Here is a 17,024-nt window from a genome sequence, read left to right as displayed (position 1 = left end):
GCGGTGGAGTTTAGTTTATTCCAAGGTCAATGTACTTTTTGGAGTAAGGGAGGGGTGTGTGTGTGTGTGTGTGTGTGTGTGTGTGTGTGTGTGTGTGTGTGTGTGTGATGGGGGTGGGTGGGATAGGGTTTGGAACAGAGATGCTTCACCTAAGTGTGGTGATTTCAGGGTAGCTGGTATGTTGACCACATAGTGATTACAAGCAATTCTGCTAATCATTTATAAAGCAAAGATCGGGAATTTGGAGAATACACGCCTGACCGTGCCTCGACTAAACAGGGGGGAGTCTTATCTAAATCCTAGAGGAAGTCGATTCAGGAGGCCGAGGCAGGAGAATCTCTGTGAGTTCGAAGCCAGCCTGGTCAAAAGCGAGTTCCAGGACAGCCAGAGCTACACAGAGAAACCCTGCTTCGCAAACAAATAAATCCTACAGGGAAGAGTGTTCTTTGTGGTGAGCCTTTCAAGAACGCAGAGAGCGAGGGAGTTTAACTGTCACTCTTTCAGGTAATAGGGCTCAGGTGAAGTTTACTGACAGGATGCTGGGAAATCTCCCCGAGGAAGAGAAGAGGCAGAGAAAGAAACAGGTCGACGCTAGATTTCCCAGGTGAACGCCCACCTAGCTCCTGGCCTTTTCCGCGCCTCCTAAGGAGGCACCAAGCAGCGGAGCGGGAGGCCGGGAAGAGACCGCCGCCATTAGTGCGCGCCAAACGAGGCAGGAGGAGACCGGTCGCGGGAAGCCCCGCCCCCTGCGCGCTCCCGTCAGCCGGGCGCGCGCCTCGGAGCCGCGCGGACCGAGGGAGGCGGGCGGCGTTTCCGCGGAGCGGTGGTCCCTACGGAGGGTCTCCGGACGCTCCAGGACTGAGGGGCTCCGGCCGGGCGGCGGCGGTTGCGGACCCCAAGGGACCGAGGACGGGGCCGCGCCCTGAGGTGAGTCTCCGAGCTTCGCGCCGCAGGCGGGTGGGCGAGCGTTTCCTGAGAGGCGCTCCGGGCCGCAGTGAGTCGGCAGCCCGGGGTTTGCGTGCCGGGACTGCGGCCGGGGAAGGACGCTGGCGGTCAGAGGCCTCCATCCCGGCTCCACCCCGGCCCCAGCCCCTGCCCAGGTGAGTGCCGACCGGCGGGGCTCGCGAACTCGTTGGAAGCACACACACCTCGCTTCTCTCTTTCTGAAGACGCCCAGAAACTTCGACTTAGGTGCTGTCGAGATGTCACCATTTCCAAAGGCGAACGCTGCCAAGAGCGCTCTCCAAAAATACAGGACTTGTTCGGTGTACATTTCGTAACTGACTTCACCAGCCTTCCTGAGCTCTCTTGCATAGTTTGGAAATCTGATGTTCGCTATTTTCCTAATTGATTTTTATTTTTTAAATCTCTTGCGTCTTCCCGCCCCTCCTTTTTTTCTTCTTAGTAATAAAAGTTTATTATCAGTAAAGATGATCTTTAGAGTGGCCTCCAGTGTTGGTTCGTTTGCATGTAATTTGAAATGAAAAAAAAAAATAGACAGCTGCTAATCTGTATTTCCTCTGTTTTGTTGGTGTTAAAACAGGGTCTCCTTACCCTGCCTGCAGTGGTGGTACTCGCCTTTATCCCAGCACTGGGGAGGCAGAGGCAAGCCGATCTCTGAGTTCAAGGCCAGCCTGGTCTACAGAGTGAGTACCAGGAAAAAAACAAAAAGAAAAACAAAACAAGAACAACAAAAACAGGGCCTCCCTTATCCCAGACCGTATTTGAACGTGGACTTCTCAGACTCCCACGTGCCTGATTAGAGACATGCAGCACCAGTTTTTAAATTTTTGTGACAGAGTCTTGACTGGCCTGGAGCTCTATATGTGAACCAGGCTGGCCCCAAACTCAGATATATGTGCCTGCTTCTGCCCTCCAAGTGCTGGTATTAGAGGTCTACATCAACCTATAAACCCTTTCCTGTAACCTATAAAGTGCCCCTGTTTTCATTTGTTGGGGTGTCTCCCCCCATCCTTTTTCCTCCTAGGGACAGGATGTGTATAGCCTTGGCTGAACTTGAACTGTCAGAGTATTCCTCAAAGGCTGGCATTTTCCTTCTTCAGCGTCCTCAGTGCTGGTGTTCTGGTGTGATTCTGCTGAGTTGTGTTGGTGTTACTGCGGGGAGTGCTGGTTGATGACACGGAAGGTAGCTTTTGTTCAGGTTGGAAGGGATGGTGCTAGGCGGAAGAATACTGTAGACAGCAGCTACTACTTGAGCACTTACTCTCAAGAAAAAAATGTTTTTTGCTTCATGTGCACAAATGTTTTGTCTACATGCATGTCTGAGAACCATTTTTGTGCCTGGTACCTGTGGAGGCCAGAGAGGGTGTGAGATCCCTGTAGAACCAGAATTCCATATGGTTGTGAGCCACCATGTGGGTGCCACGAATTGAACCCAGGTACTCTGGTAGAGCAGCCATTGCTCTCAGTCACTGAGCTAGCTCTCCAGCCTCCTTGAGCTTTACCTTTGTTCCCCACTTTTTAGGGCTCAAACCCAGATGGCTTTTGGTATTTTCCAGACGGGGTTTCTCTGTGTAGCAGCTCTGGCTGTTCTGGAACTTTGTAGACCAGGCTGGCCTCGAACTCACTGCCTCCGCCTCGGAGTTCTGTGATTAAAAGTGTGTACCACAACCACCCAGCAAACCCAAGTTTTTTCATAAGCTTGAATAAGTCTTCTGCCACTGAGTTACACCCCAGTTCTGCATGTGCACTTTCTTTAAATTAAGTGACTTTTATTGGGGAGGAAAACACAATTGTCCACTCACCCCAGCTAGGGAACCATTGACAGACCAAAGATCTATTCCATCAAAGTTCAGCTTCACTTGGCACGCTAATGAATTTATTGGGCTTAGTTACAGAGCATAGGTGACAGGTTACTTACCGGAGAATGGGTGACGCCAAAGCAGCTGATGACTTCCTCATAGCTGCATAGGTGGACTACCCCTATGCATTACAGGATTCTCTGCCTACACAGTAAGCCAAACCAAGACAAATTGAAAAAGTACAACAGGTTTATTTGAGCAAAGCACCTCTTGGGCGGGACCTCCAGTCCCAGAGATCAAGGGCAGAGAAGCCTCCCCCACAAACAAAAGCAGCGGGACTTTATTGGTTGTAAGCAATGAGTGTCTGCTAGTAGGGCTTGTGCCCAAGTTGGTCAAAAGCTGAATGCTTTAGGCAGGGAGTTGGGTCTCTGGGAATTTCAGGGGAGAAAGCTGCAGTTCCACCAAGACTGTGGAACTGGGTGTTTTGCTGCCTTTCCTTTGTTTGGAGACTCTGAGCCTGTGGGGCTTGGAGAGAGTTGGGAGGTTTCAAATGAACACCCCCATCACCTCTCTGTTCGTTTAGTCTTCCACCCTCCATATATTCTAGTACCTCAGAAACCACCAAGTATAGCTTGGGCAGCATTATATTTAACTGGCTTGGAAATGGAGTGGGCATGCTTGTGATTTCAGGGAAGAGTCTAGTAAATGACCTTTCCCACCCTCTCGTTCTACGAGGGGTGTCAGCAGTTCTCAACTTGAAGGTGGCTTGCCAATAGTCGCTGCTCTGCTAGACATGGGAATGACTGTTAGGCTAGAGTCCGGCATTCTTCAGTACTGCTTGAGAGAATTAGTTAATGGCTTGCAGCTGAGAACTGGAGCATGGCCATTACTCAAGGAGACCCTATGTAAGAACACAATAAAGGGGGCATTCTTGGCATTCTTGTTTCAAGGATGACCTGTGTCTCTGTGTGTGTGTGTGTGTGTGTGTGTGTTTCAATCTCTAGCCCCTTGCTCGGCTCTAGAGCCATACTGTAGTGCATAGACCAGATGTGTGTTACATCCCAGCACTCGGGAGGAGGCAGAGTTAGGCAGATCTTTGTGAGTTCGAGGCCAGCCCGCTCTACAACAGCTAGTTCTAGGACAGGCTCCAAAGCTATGGAGAAACCCTGTTTCATAAAACCAAAAGAAAGAAAGGAAGGTAAACCTCATTGCATCTGAAGTATGGAGAGCAAACATGAACTGGGTGGTGAAGTAGATCAGAGCCAGACAAACTGAAAAGCCCAGGAATATGAAAAATTGTATGCCTATTCGTATAGCCTCTACATATATTCTAGGAGTATGGGGCTGACAGCGTCTTTACATAGGCTAACCTTTAACAGTTACTTCTTATAACCCTTTGCCCTACATTCTTTCCAGCTACAGGAAAAGTAGTTGGTTAAGAATTAAGACAGAACAAGGCAGTAGTGGTACATGCCTTTAATCTCAGCACTTGGGAGGCAGAAGCAAGCAGATCTCTGTGTGTTCCAGGATAGCTAGTACTGTTACACAGAAACCGTGTCTCAAAAAAAAATTTTTAAAGAAAGAAAAGAAAACAAGAATTAAGACAGACTTACAGCTGTGTCTAGATAGCCAGCACCCTGTAATCAAAGGTTTACATCACAGAATGCCTGTAACTAATGACCTAACCTCGAAATTGTAAAAATTCCTCTGACTCCCTACCCTGCATTTTTTTTTTTTTTTAAATAAAAAGAAGCTTCTGTCTTCTTCTCACGGTCATAGTGTCAGATTCTGACCTCCTTTTGGCCCTAACTAGTTGGAAGCTCTGGTACCCCACCATGATAAAGTTTGCTTCTGGTTACCTGACTTCGGTGGTCTGCCCCCCATTATTCATGCTATACCAGGACCCAACAAAATCATGTCACCTGCTTATGTAATGCTAGGGTTTTGGAACAGTTTTTTTTTTTTTTTAAAAAAAAACTTATAGAGAAAGAATGTTAAGTTAATTCAAGCAATGAGTTTCTTTGCTAATGTCTATTATTATATTCAAGGAGGCACATTAGAAAAACCATTGGAATGACCCTTTGGTGGTTAAGGGGAAGGTTTTTATTGTGCATAAGAGAGAGAGTGATGTGGGATTCCCCTCTGTATGCTGGGAATATATTTTGTCACCTGTCGGGGACCAGCCTCGACAAGATTACCTTTCTTCCAGAGTGGAGGCATGGAAATCTAGAAATATAGTAAGGAATATGAAGACAAGAACAAAAATAATAAAATGCAGAGGCACATAGGATAGTATCAGGAGGAAATTTCAGTGAGTCTGAAAATTCATCTGTTTAATTTCCAACCCCTGACTTCAAAAGGTAGGAGTAGAACAAAAGGACTGCATTAACATACAAATTGAACGTCACGGGCACATTCATCATTCATGCCCTTGACTCTTGCCCTACACCAAACACTCTGTAGGCAAACCACTCCCTGGGTGGAATCCCAAGTTATTTCCATGAAGGGATCAAGAACCTAGTTTATTCCTTAGACTATTTCAGGAGCAGGAAGACCGGCAACTAGCCACACCTATTTACAGTAGCCTTGGGAGAGCAGAACTCTGATTTACTTCTAGGTGGGACCTTTGAGTTAGAGGTTAGTTGATCACAAACTAAAAACAAGTCCCAAACTCTCTGACCTTTGGCCTCTTTGGGCCTCCACATTTCCTCTTTTTTTATTAATTTTAATAAAGCCTGTGCTTCTGCAACAAGACAGATGATCACACCTGTCTTAGGTTGAACACTTCTCCATTTCCCAGTCTTTGGAACACACATTTTAATTTATGCAAGTCCCTGTCTTATGTGCCTGGAGGGAAAAAGGATCAAATCCTGTCCTTGACTGCCAACCTCTGTAAACAAAGGGAAAAAGTACTGTCAAGAGAGTTCATTAGCAATTTGCTAATAGTAAACAAGCAGATAATACTTTGTGCTATGCATACTTTAATGGCTAATATATCTCCTTATTAAAGGAATATAGGATCACCAGGGTTGGGAATGCCTACTTGTGAATTGGTCTAGAGTATTAAGCTGTATCAAACTGTAAATTTGTCTTATCAAACATATAAAATTCAAGACGTCATTGCTAGTGTCAAACTTAGACAAGTTCTAAACATTTTCTAATCATTAACATCTTATAGTGAGTATCACTAGTGTCAAACTTTACCTAAACAAGTTCTGATCATTTTCTAACCATTAACATCCTATAGTGAACTTAACGCATTAACAGGTCAATACCATAATACCATTTAACAAATCTTAATTCTCTTAAATCCATTTTAACCAAAAGACAAGAAGATTTTTGTAACGGGTAAGAGTCCAAATACAATGCTGCTTTTAAGCAACTGTCCCAGTCTCTGAGCATCTGAAAAATCCCTTAGGCTACCCTCCTCTTATCTGAAGAGAGCTTTCAGTCCTTTTTCCTCTGAGGGGTAAATTGAGATCTCAGTTCTCAGGCTCTCTTAACATTTCAAAAAAGCAGATTGAATACGTCATTGGCAATCTGAGTTCTGTGTTTCTAGTCCGGCTCCAAAGTTCAGGATTCAGACTGTTGCAAGTTGTAATTATCATGGCTGTTGCAGCAGGGTTTCAGTAGCTATGTGGATTCTGAGTAGAAGCAGCACAGCGTCCTGCAGTGCAGAATGGTGTCTGCTGTGTAGAATGATGGCAGCAGGTCCCATGGGTCAGAAAAGCAGGACCACAGACTTTCATTCTGACTCCTCCATGGAGGTGTTAGCAGCTATGATGTCATCAGTTCTGGTGTTCTGCTGGACACATCGAACCAGGCGTTCTGGAAGCCATCTTGCTTGATCCTCATCCTGAGAAAAAACACAGACATATCCTCGACTTCAAATTAATACAGGGTCGGGTACTTTCCATCTTTCAGTGCAAGGGTCTCTCCACCTTGCTTTAGCAAAGGTTGCTTTTGTGTCGTAATGCCATAACCTGTCTGCCACTGATCGCTCATTGACATCCATATTTAAGAAGTTTAGTGTAAACAGTGCATGCTTTAAGGCATTTTGTGGCAATTGAAGATATAATTCTCCTGTTTTTATCTTTTGAAGTTGTGTTTTCAAGGAGCTGTGACCACACTCCACAATTCCATGCTCTTGAGGAATATCAGTCTTAAGTTCAATATTTCATTGGGCACAAAATTGCTGAAATGCTTCATTAACATATCCAGATCTATTATCTATCTTTATTATTTTTGGGTTTCCCGTACATGAAAAGCATTTTAAGCAATGAGTTATTACATGCTTGGCGGCTTCCCCAGTTTGTGCAGTTGCCATCAAGAATCCTGAATATGTATCAACTGTCATGCACATACCTCAATTTTCCAAACTCTGAGACATGAGTAACATCCATTTGCCATACATGATTACAAAGTAGTCCTTGGGAATTTACCCCCAAATGAGGTACAGGTAAATATTGTGGGCACATCTCACATTGCTTAACAATTTGGTAAACAGCTTCCCTTGTTAATTTAAACTGTTTTTGTAAACTTAGACTATTTTGATGGTGCAAAGCATGTGACTGCTGAGCCAGTTCAACCTGTGATAGAGCAAATATTTTTGTAAGTTTATCAGTGAAAAGACCCTCGTTTTCAAGGGTGGCGATTTCCCCCTTAACTCGATGACCCAAACCAACAGATGCAATTAGCATGAGGTTATTTTATTAATTTCACAGGCGTCTGTGGGTGAATCAGCAGGTCTCGCCAACTGATCACCCCGATCCAACTCTTTATTCAGCTTTTATAGGTTTACAGGTTACATGGGGAGGGGGGCTTAGTAACAGTAATTCTATTGGTAGGGGCTTGGGTCATCTTGGGGACAGTCCCATTTGTCTGTTCCCAGGTTTACTCACAAGGTATACTTCATCAATTTGACAGCTGTGATAAGGAGGTCTGAGATCTTAGTCCGGTCAGCTAGTCTCTTGACCAGATGTATCCCATAAAATACCCTGCTCTGGTGCCAGTTGTCCATAAACGGAGACAGTATCTGACCCAAAGGTCACCTTATCTCTGTCTCCTAAAGGTTAGCTCAGTTCACCTCTGTCGTTTATCAGGACTGGCCAGGACACCATTCTAAATTTATAGGGGGGCATTCTGGTCTTGTAAATGAAACAGCCAGTCGTAAAATGACCTAAGCTTCCCAAACATCTGAGAAAACAGCTCCCTGTGAGTGAATGATCCTTGATCTGCTGGAAAAGCTGCTGATGGTCTGTTCTCATTCTCCCAGACTTGCAACTATATATATATTCCTCATTTTTGGAATCCATATTTATTTCTTGGACTCTTCAATCAGCTAAAGCATTACCTTCAGCTAATGTACTGGGAAGGTTTGAATGTGCTCTGATATGTCCCACAAAACATGGTAACTTTCTTTGTTGTATGGCCCCTTGAATCTGTTGGAATAGCATCTTAACTTGCTTATTGCTAGGCCCAATATAAGGGATGGTCTCTAGGACCTGAAGAGCATTAAAAATATATCAGCTGTCAGTATATAGGTTGAAATACTATAGCTACAGCTCTCAGCTCAACTACCTGAGTTGAGGCTGGTTCTGTCTGCACCCATGTCCTTTACCATTAACCACAAAAACAGCCCTCCCATTAGAGAAGCCATCAGTGAAAATTAACAAAGCATCCTTTAAAGGATCTTTTGCTATCATTTTAGGGAAAATGAAGGAATGCAGTTACGTAAACTGCAACAATGGGTTCGCTGGGAAAAGATCATTAGTATGGCCTTGAAACTGAGCAAATGCAATTGCCAAGAATCACGATTTTGGAATAACAATTTGTTGCTTAGTATAAGGAACATGGATCATATGTGGTTCCTTGCCAAAATATCTCCTAGATTCTATCCTGCTCTTCTGAAGCTACTGCTTCAAAATAAGGATTTAATACCTTAACTGGTGATATGGGAAGGTGCATTCGTAAGAGTGGCCTGTTTTGCCATAAACTGTTGTAGGAGTAAGTTCAATAGGTAATATACATGCTTGCCAAGGTTTGTAGTAATTTATATAATGTACCTGCTGTATAGCATGCTCTACCTGGGAGAGTACCTGTCTGGCAGCTTCTGAAAGCTGTCTGTTGGAATTTAGATCACTGTCCCCTTTAAAGATTTCACTTAGAGGCTCAGTCTTCTGTAGAATAGCTTAAATGAGGTCTCAACCATTGGATGTCTCCCAACATTTTTTGAAAGTCATTTAGAGTCTTTAAACCATCCTTCCTAATTTCTAACTTTTGAGGCTTAATTTCTTTGGGGTATAATATATGACCTAAATACTGGAAAGGTGGGTGCCTCTGCACTTTCTCTGGAGCAACAACTAATCCTGCATGGCTAAGGCTCTGTTGTAGTAGCACATATGTCTCAAGTAAAATTCCTTCATCTCTATGAGCAAGCAGGATATCATCCATATAATGTATAGTATAAGACTGGAAATTGATATCTGACATTTTGTATAGCCTGAGCTACAAACTTCTGGCACAAGGTAGCACTGTTCGCCATACCCTGTGGTAAGACGCTCCATTGATATCTTTTCATTGGCTCTCTGAAATTAACTGAGGGTATACTGAAAGCAAATCTTTGGCAATCTTGTGGTGCCAAAGGGATGGCATAAAAACAGTCTTTTAAGTCTAAGATAATTTTATTGGTATCTTTTGGTATAGTTGTAAGAGAAGGCAGCCCTGGTTGTAATGCTCTCATTGGCTGCATGGTCACATTAACTTCTCTTAAGTCCTGAATTAATCTCCATTTTCCTGATTTCTTTTTAATAATAAAAATTGGAGAGTTCTTGGTGAATTAGATGGCTTGATGTGACCATTATCCAGCTGTTCCTGCACTAACTGCTGGGCAGCTTGTCATTTTTCTTCTGTTAGAGGCCACTGATTTACCCATACAGGCTCATCACTTTCCAGGCAATTGGGTCTGTATGGAGTGCAGGTTTTTCAGTGACCTCTCCTAAAAATAACCTAAACCTGAGAGATTTATTTCCTGGTATGATAGGATCAATCCTTCCCTTATTTTCCTTGTCTAGACCTTGATTAGGTAATAATTTTTGTTGAAACATTTGATTAGTAACAACTGTTAGGGGACTATAAATATACCCCCATTCTCGGCCCCATAAATTTACAGGTAAATGAGGAATAATATATGGCAGGAAAGTTCCTTCATGACCTTCCTTGTCCTTCCAGTACAACTCATTACTACTTTGTTCAGGATTTCGTGTCTGACCAATGCCCTGCAACCATTGACTAGCAGTTATAACTGAAATATCCGCGCCAGTATCTAGAAGACCAGAAAACCTTTTTCCATTTATAAACAAAGTGAGTTCTGGTCTTTGAGAACCTCTTGCTTGTAGCCAATAGGCGTTGGATGAACCAAATCCATCCTTTCCTCTTTTTTCTCTCTTAATCTGATTTTTGGTTTGCACAGCAGGAAGTAAAATTAATTGTGCAAGCCTCTGACATGCTATTACTACAGAAACTCCACTTGGTGAGTGAGTCATCACCTTGATCTCTCCTTCAAAATCTGCATCAATGACTCCAGGGGCAACAATAATTCCTTGCATAGTTGTGCTACTTCTCCCCAATAATAGCCCTATCGTGCCCTCTGGTAAGGGCTCATAAACTCCAGTGGGGAGAACTTGCATCTCTATTTCAGAAGTCAGTACTGTGTATACAGAAGAGGTGAGATCAAGCCCTGTGCTGCCTGGGGTTGCTCTGCAAAGGTCCTGAATGGATTTCCTTGTGAAAGCACAGGTTGCTGAATTGCCCCAAAATTTTGTCTCGGGACCTGAGGCTGGCCCCTTTGTCCGTTTCCCAAAAGAGGATTCCCTAGGTCATCTCTTTGACCTACACTTTGCTAATCTAATGTTTTCCTCTCCTATATCTCCTGCATAATCCTGGTTCCCTTCTTGCCCTCGGATTTACTCCCTTATGAGGACATTGTCTGATCTGATGTCCCATAAGACTGCATCCAAAACAGCTTCCAGGAGGTCCTATAACATGCATTCTCCCTAGGTCTTGATCTCTTTGCTGGGATAGGATAGGATAGGATTGTTAATTGTCTTTCCCTGCAAGGCAGCGGCTATGGCCATTCCTTGTGTATACGATTGGCCAATATCAGCACAAATTCGGATATAATCAATAATGTTACCTTGCTGAAAGGTCTTAGAGCTGCTTTACATATAGCGTTAGCATTTTTTTTTTTTTTTTTTTTTTGGTTTTTCGAGACAGGGTTTCCTAGCGTTAGCATTTTCAAAGGCTAGCTGTTTAACTATTAATTGTCCTGCTTCTGTGTCTCCAATCAACCTATTAGATGCTTGTGTCAGTCTGGAGACAAAATCTTGAAACAATTCATCTGGTTCTTGTCTTACACTAGACAACTCCTCTGTCTGTCCCTTAGAAGATAGAAGTCTGTTCCAGGCTTTCCTGGCAGCTGCATTAATTTGTACATATGCTGCCATGTCATATTCTAACTGTTGATCTATCCCTGTATAAGGTCCCTCACCTGCACATTAGTTAATAAAGAAGTTGCTTTGACCTGTGGCAGGGCAGACTATAGCACGGTGGGAAATCCAAGCAGAGATAGAGGAGGAAAGAAGCCAGAGTCAGGCAGACACCACGTAGCCTCACAAGAAGCAAGAGGTAACAAACCATAAGCCTTGTGGTAAAATATAAAATAATAGAAATGTGTTGCAAGGCAGTGGTAGTGCACACCTTTAATCACAGCACTCGGGAGGCAGGTGGATCTCTGTGAGTTCGAGGCCTGGTCTACTGGTCTATAAGAGCTAGTTCCAGGACAGGTTCCAAAGCTAGAGAAACCCTGTCTTGGGGGGAAAAACAATAATAATAATAATAATAATAATAATAATAATAATAATAATAATAATAGAAATGTGTTAAGATATAAGAGCTAGCTAGAAATATGCCTGAGTCATTGGACAAATAGTTGTAATTGATATGGTTTCTATGTGATTATTTGGGTCTAGGCGGCCAGGAAACATAAGTGCAGTCTCTGTTTACAAGAAATGGAAACAGACTGGACATGGCCAGGGCTATCAACAAGAGAAGGGAGACCAGCCCATAGCTAGAGACCAAGATGAATAGCCAGGCAGGGGGAAGTCCTTGCCATTATAAAGAGAACAAAGGGGTATCTGGAAGGAGGGAAGTCTGGGGAGGTTAGCATGGACTTGGAAAGATATAACAAGTACTCGTGAATAGGAACTGAGGGAGCCTGGAAGTCTGCATGGGTTTTGATATGCATCCACAAGTATATGTCAATGAAGTCATGTGTCCCTTTTGCCAGAGGTAAGGGAAGTGATTGCTTTTGATGTATGGGAACGAGTTTCACAAGTTCCTGAAAAATGTTGGCTTTTATGTAACATCCAGAAATGCTCCTATGGTCCTAGCTGAACTGGGCCTATACTCAATTTTGGACTCAGTCAGTGGTCTTGCCCTTTTGTGTGTCAAACGCGGTACCCTTAGATCTGATACCTATGTTGTTATCTTCCTGTTTTTATTGTGTATCACTGACAGAAATAATAAAGTAACTTTTAATTATAATGACTATTTCAGCATACACCTGGTAGTAGTGATGATCATAACAATGGAGATCTTTAAGGGTACAATTAAGGGAGCATGCTTTTATTGCAACCTATTAAGAGCAGCCATGGTAAAAATGTGAAAACCTATATTAGTTTTCCTGTAATATTGTCCAAAGAATTTATTTGGACCTTATTCTAATAGCAGTTGGAATGGTTGTATATAAACAGGTTATTCTACAGCATTCCCCCCCCCTTTTTAATTAAAAAGGAAGGTTTTAACTTTAGCATAGTAAGATTATAGGCAACAAAACCAGTTATCAGGTAAGAATTACAGTTAGAATATCTAGTCTTATTTGTATCTGGCAAAATTAGAGAAAATAGTCTATTATCTATTTTATCTTTGTAACTCCAAAGTTTTGTGCCTAATTTACCTTCTATCATAACTAAGGAAAACGGTAACTATTTAGTCTTCAACTCCATTAAAGACCCCAGAAGGCTGAAATGTTACCTAATGACAGGGACATCTGGCTTCCTGGACATTAGGTTCTTCTGTAACATGGGGGCATGTTGGCCTACAAGCCTAGTATATCTGACAGACTTTCCTGAGAAGCAGGGAATCTTGAAGGACTCTCCTACCTTGTCTTGGCAAAGTTTGGCAGTTGCCTTTTTTGCATCTTGCTGGTTCAGTTTGAACAGTATACTGTCAACAGTTGAGGCAAGGGCAGTTTCTTTGCCCAAATGGCTAGCTTTTACCATAAGGAAGTCAAACTCCATATGGAGTTTCTCTGATATTCATTATCTTCTCCAAAGTAAATGGGTGCTGCCAGGAGTAGACATGTCTCACTCTTGTGAAAAGCCTTAGCTTATTAAGCATATTAAATGTCATATTCTCTAGGCCTTTAAAGTGTTGGAAGATTATCTAAATATATCTGGAAAACATACCTAACATGACTGTAAGTTTGACTATTATAGATGACTACTATTCTGTATTTAATTATACATTGTTTTAAATGAGCTGCATGAGCACAATTCCGTAAACAAGAGTAGAAATATAAACACAGTATAACAAAATTAACTTTAAATTTGTATCAATATACCAAAATCTATACCAATGTGAAATATTTAAGATAGTAGTTATTCTTTTTTTTTTTTCCTTTTCCTTTTGGTTTAAAAGTAGATTCAATAATCTACCCTTTTATTCTTATTTTTATATCTCCCCTTTTGCTTTTCAGAATGAGATCCCTGAGATCTAATCTCTTTAGGGTTTTTTTTTTTTTTGACTATTATCAATAACAACTTTATAACCAGCTCCCCTTAAGTGATCACAACATTGAAAAAAACATAAAAATATTTTGGGAATGTGGGCATCATTCTCTAGAATACTTCCTGTTGTTTGGTGGATTTGGTAATCTTTGGGCCCTGAAAATCTTTAGAATAATGGTTGTCTTGGCTGTAGTATTTTGTGAAATTGGATCATCTCAGTCTTTAAGCCATTTTGGATGTTGGATCATCTGGGCCATCCATTTTTATTTGTGTCTGGTCGCTTATTCTGAAAATACAGGAACTTTTAAAGGTGATGTATATATCTGTATTAATACAGGTATAGACTGTTCATTGTACAGAAGTTGATTTTTTGTTTTATGTTTGAGTAGGTTAAAATACAGGTTATGTATTTTTGTAGGTTTTCTAGATTTATTTCTTTATGTCTTTAGTCAGGATTTCAGGGTGTCTTCTGAATTTCTTTAACCTTGAATGAATCCACAACCACTGATTTTCTGTGGAAATAAAATGACGTATCTTTTGACTTAAATTTTGAAGTCAAGATATTTTTAAAATATATAGGTTGGTTTAATCTAGTACCTTTTATAATCTAGCAGTCAAAAACATTTAAAAACAATACAATAACATATTAGGATCCAAACCCCATGTATTTTCCATCTTTATGTAGCTTCTTTGATATTTATTTCTTTTTAAGTACTCTATTATTTTAAAACTATATATAGTCTACTTTATGACTGTCTTTACCTTCTCTTTTCCCTCCCAAGCCTATGTATATTTTTTAAACACATTATAACCCATTTAGAAGTTTTTTATCTGTCTGGATCTCTCTTTATTGCATATCTGTAATCTTTTTGTAACCATAGGAGCCTTTAAATAATTAAGCAGAGTGACTAGGACCAAAGTGTTAGCTTTGGCAGCTGGCTCTGCCCTGCTTGGTTCTCTGAGAGCCTAGCTTCCTGGTGGAGATACTGTTGAGAGCGAGCTATGTTTACCATCCCAATTCTGGGGAGTTTGGGGATCCTCAGTGCCACCAAATAGTGTGCCGCCCACTTCTCATAAACCCTATTTAAATGTTATGGTAGCAATGCTTCTTAAAAGAGCTGTGCCCATTTTGGTCCCTAGCAGTGAGCCAGGAAGCCATCTCTTAAAGGAGCTGCGCCTTTGTTTGCTTAAACAGGAGCCTACCAGAGAAAAGGCAGTTACCAAAAAGGTATGTTTGATTCCATTTTTGTGTGTTTAGAATCCCTTTTTGTTTGTTTGTTTGGTTGGTTGGTTGGTTGGTTTTGGTTTTTCAAGACAAGGTTTCTCTGTAACTTTGGTGCCTGTCCTGGAACTAGCTCTTGTAGACCAGGCTGGCCTCGAACACACAAAGATCTGCCTCCCTCTACCTCCTGAGTGCTGGGATTAAAGGCATGCGCCACCACTGCCCGGATTAGAATCCCTATTTTAAAGCTTTATCGGGTTTTAGTAATTCCGGCCCCATGTAGGAAAGCATTTGTAGGTGGAGTTTTTCTGTGTCAGTGGTCACTCCCAAATAAACACACTCAGGCATATATTAATTATAAATGCCCAGCCAATATCTTGGGCTTGTTACTAACTAGTTTTTACAACCTAAATTAACACGTTTCTTATCTAAGTTCTACCATGTTACTCATTGTGTGTTGCCTCATTTTGTACATATCCTGCTTCTGCATCTGTCTGGTGACTGGCTGACTCCACTCTTCTTCTGATAGCAGTGTGGAAACTGGTTTGAATGAGGACAGGAATGGGAATGAGGGTCTTTGGAACTAACATTCTAAGCCATCCAGGGCTACATAGTGACACCTTGTCTCAGAAAAGCAAACAAACCAGTGAAAAGCCTTTGGGATGGCTACATAGTGACACCTTGTCTCAGAAAAGCAAACAAACCAGTGAAAAGCCTTTGGAAGCTGCAGAATGACTCAGTCAATAAAGTACATTCCTTGGGCAAGCAAGGAATATGGTGGGAAAGGATCCAGGAAGAAGCCTGACATTGGCCTCTGGCCTTGCATACTACCCTCATATGTGTGTGCTATATGAACACATATGTATACACCTAAAAAAACTTTTAAATATTAATTTTAGCAGTTGAAGAAAGGTGTTTATTGGGGGATGAGGAAGCACATACAGCAGATACAGAGAAAAAGACCCTATGCAAAGCAAGGGGGACTCAAAGCCAAAAAAATTTCCATTTAAAATATTACTGTTGGTGTTTTATAGGACCTTTTTTCTTTTCTTTATTTGTTTTTAATGTGAATGGGTGTATTGTTTACAAGAATGTCTATATACCATGTGTGTGCCAGGTGCCCCAGAAGTCAGAGAGAATGGTGTGTGTCTTAATTAAGGTTTCTATTGCTATGATGAAACGGCACGACAAAGAGCAAGTTGGGGAGGAAAGCGTTTATTAGATATAGCCTTCAGCATTGCTGTTCATCACTGAAGGGAGGCAGGAACGATGCAGAGGCCGTGGATGTATGCTGCTTACTGACTTGCTTCACATGGCTTGCTCGGCCCATGTTCTTATACAGCAGTCTGGGCCTCCCCTCCATTGATCACTAAATGAAAAAATGCCTTACAGCTAGATATCAAGGAGGCATTTCCTCAGCTGAGGCTCCTTCCTCTGATGACTCACACAGCCACCCAGTACATGTGTAAATCTAACTGGAGTTGCCAGTGGTTGTGAGCTGCCCTTTGGATGATGGGAATCTAACCTTGGTCCTCTGCAGGTACAAGAAGTTCTCTCCATTCCCTCATCTTTTTATTTTGTTTTGTTTTGAGACCAGTCTCACTACATGGCCCCAGCTGACCTAGAAATCACAGAGATTGGCCTGCTTCTGCCTCCCCAGTGGTGTGAGGTGGTGAGGTCTCTCTCTCTCTCTCTCTCTCTCTCTCTCTCTCTCCCTCCCTCCCTTCCTCCCTCCCTTCCTCCCTTCTTCCTTCTTTTTCTTTCTTTAAAAAAAGCAGGGTCTTTCTCAGGGCCCAAGCTCATCTTTAGCAACAAAGCTGAAGATGACCTTGAACTCATCCTGTCTCTGCTTACCAGGTGCTAGGATCACAGGCATGTGACACCACCTGTGTTTCTTTGTTTTGTTTTAGATGAAAGTGACCATGTTGAATTTGGTCAGTTGTTCAAACCCATTTAGAACTATTTTATGGTTACATGATAACTTACATGTTAAAAAAATACTGATAAATAGGAATAAATTTTTGATGCTGTTGAAAATGTTAACTTTTGCTTCTTTTTACTTTTGCAGTAGCAGAAAGAGAATGAAAGAAGTAGATAACCTTGACAGTATAAAAGAAGAATGGTAAGTTAACCCAAGCAATGAATTTAATGCCATTGTTATTTGTTGTATTTTTTTTACATGTTACTGGCAGA

The 17,024-nt window shown here is 42.0% G+C and overlaps 1 protein-coding gene across 3 annotated transcripts in view; it reads left to right on the top strand.

Annotated features, from left to right (window-relative positions):
• The first annotated feature begins 764 nt into the window (after nt 1-764).
• Nucleotides 765-17,024, top strand: part of Ubxn2a (UBX domain protein 2A) — a 35,432-nt gene continuing 19,172 nt past the window's right edge. Inside the window, exons 1-3 of one of the 3 annotated variants that reach the window (XM_038318147.2) lie at nt 765-927; nt 14,753-14,837; nt 16,900-16,953. In XM_038318147.2, coding sequence (XP_038174075.1) covers nt 16,913-16,953 — 41 coding nt within the window. In that variant the 5' untranslated portion in view covers nt 765-927; nt 14,753-14,837; nt 16,900-16,912. Of the gene's footprint in view, nt 928-14,749; nt 14,838-16,899; nt 16,954-17,024 lie in introns of all 3 variants that reach the window. The other 2 variants (XM_038318146.2, XM_038318144.2) reach the window with 2 other exon arrangements.

This window comes from Arvicola amphibius, chromosome 2 (assembly GCF_903992535.2).
Source record: "Arvicola amphibius chromosome 2, mArvAmp1.2, whole genome shotgun sequence".
In the NCBI taxonomy this organism is placed as follows: Eukaryota; Metazoa; Chordata; class Mammalia; order Rodentia; family Cricetidae; genus Arvicola; species Arvicola amphibius.
Note: the sequence above shows the minus strand (reverse complement) of the source record. Positions and strands in the feature narration are given on the sequence as shown.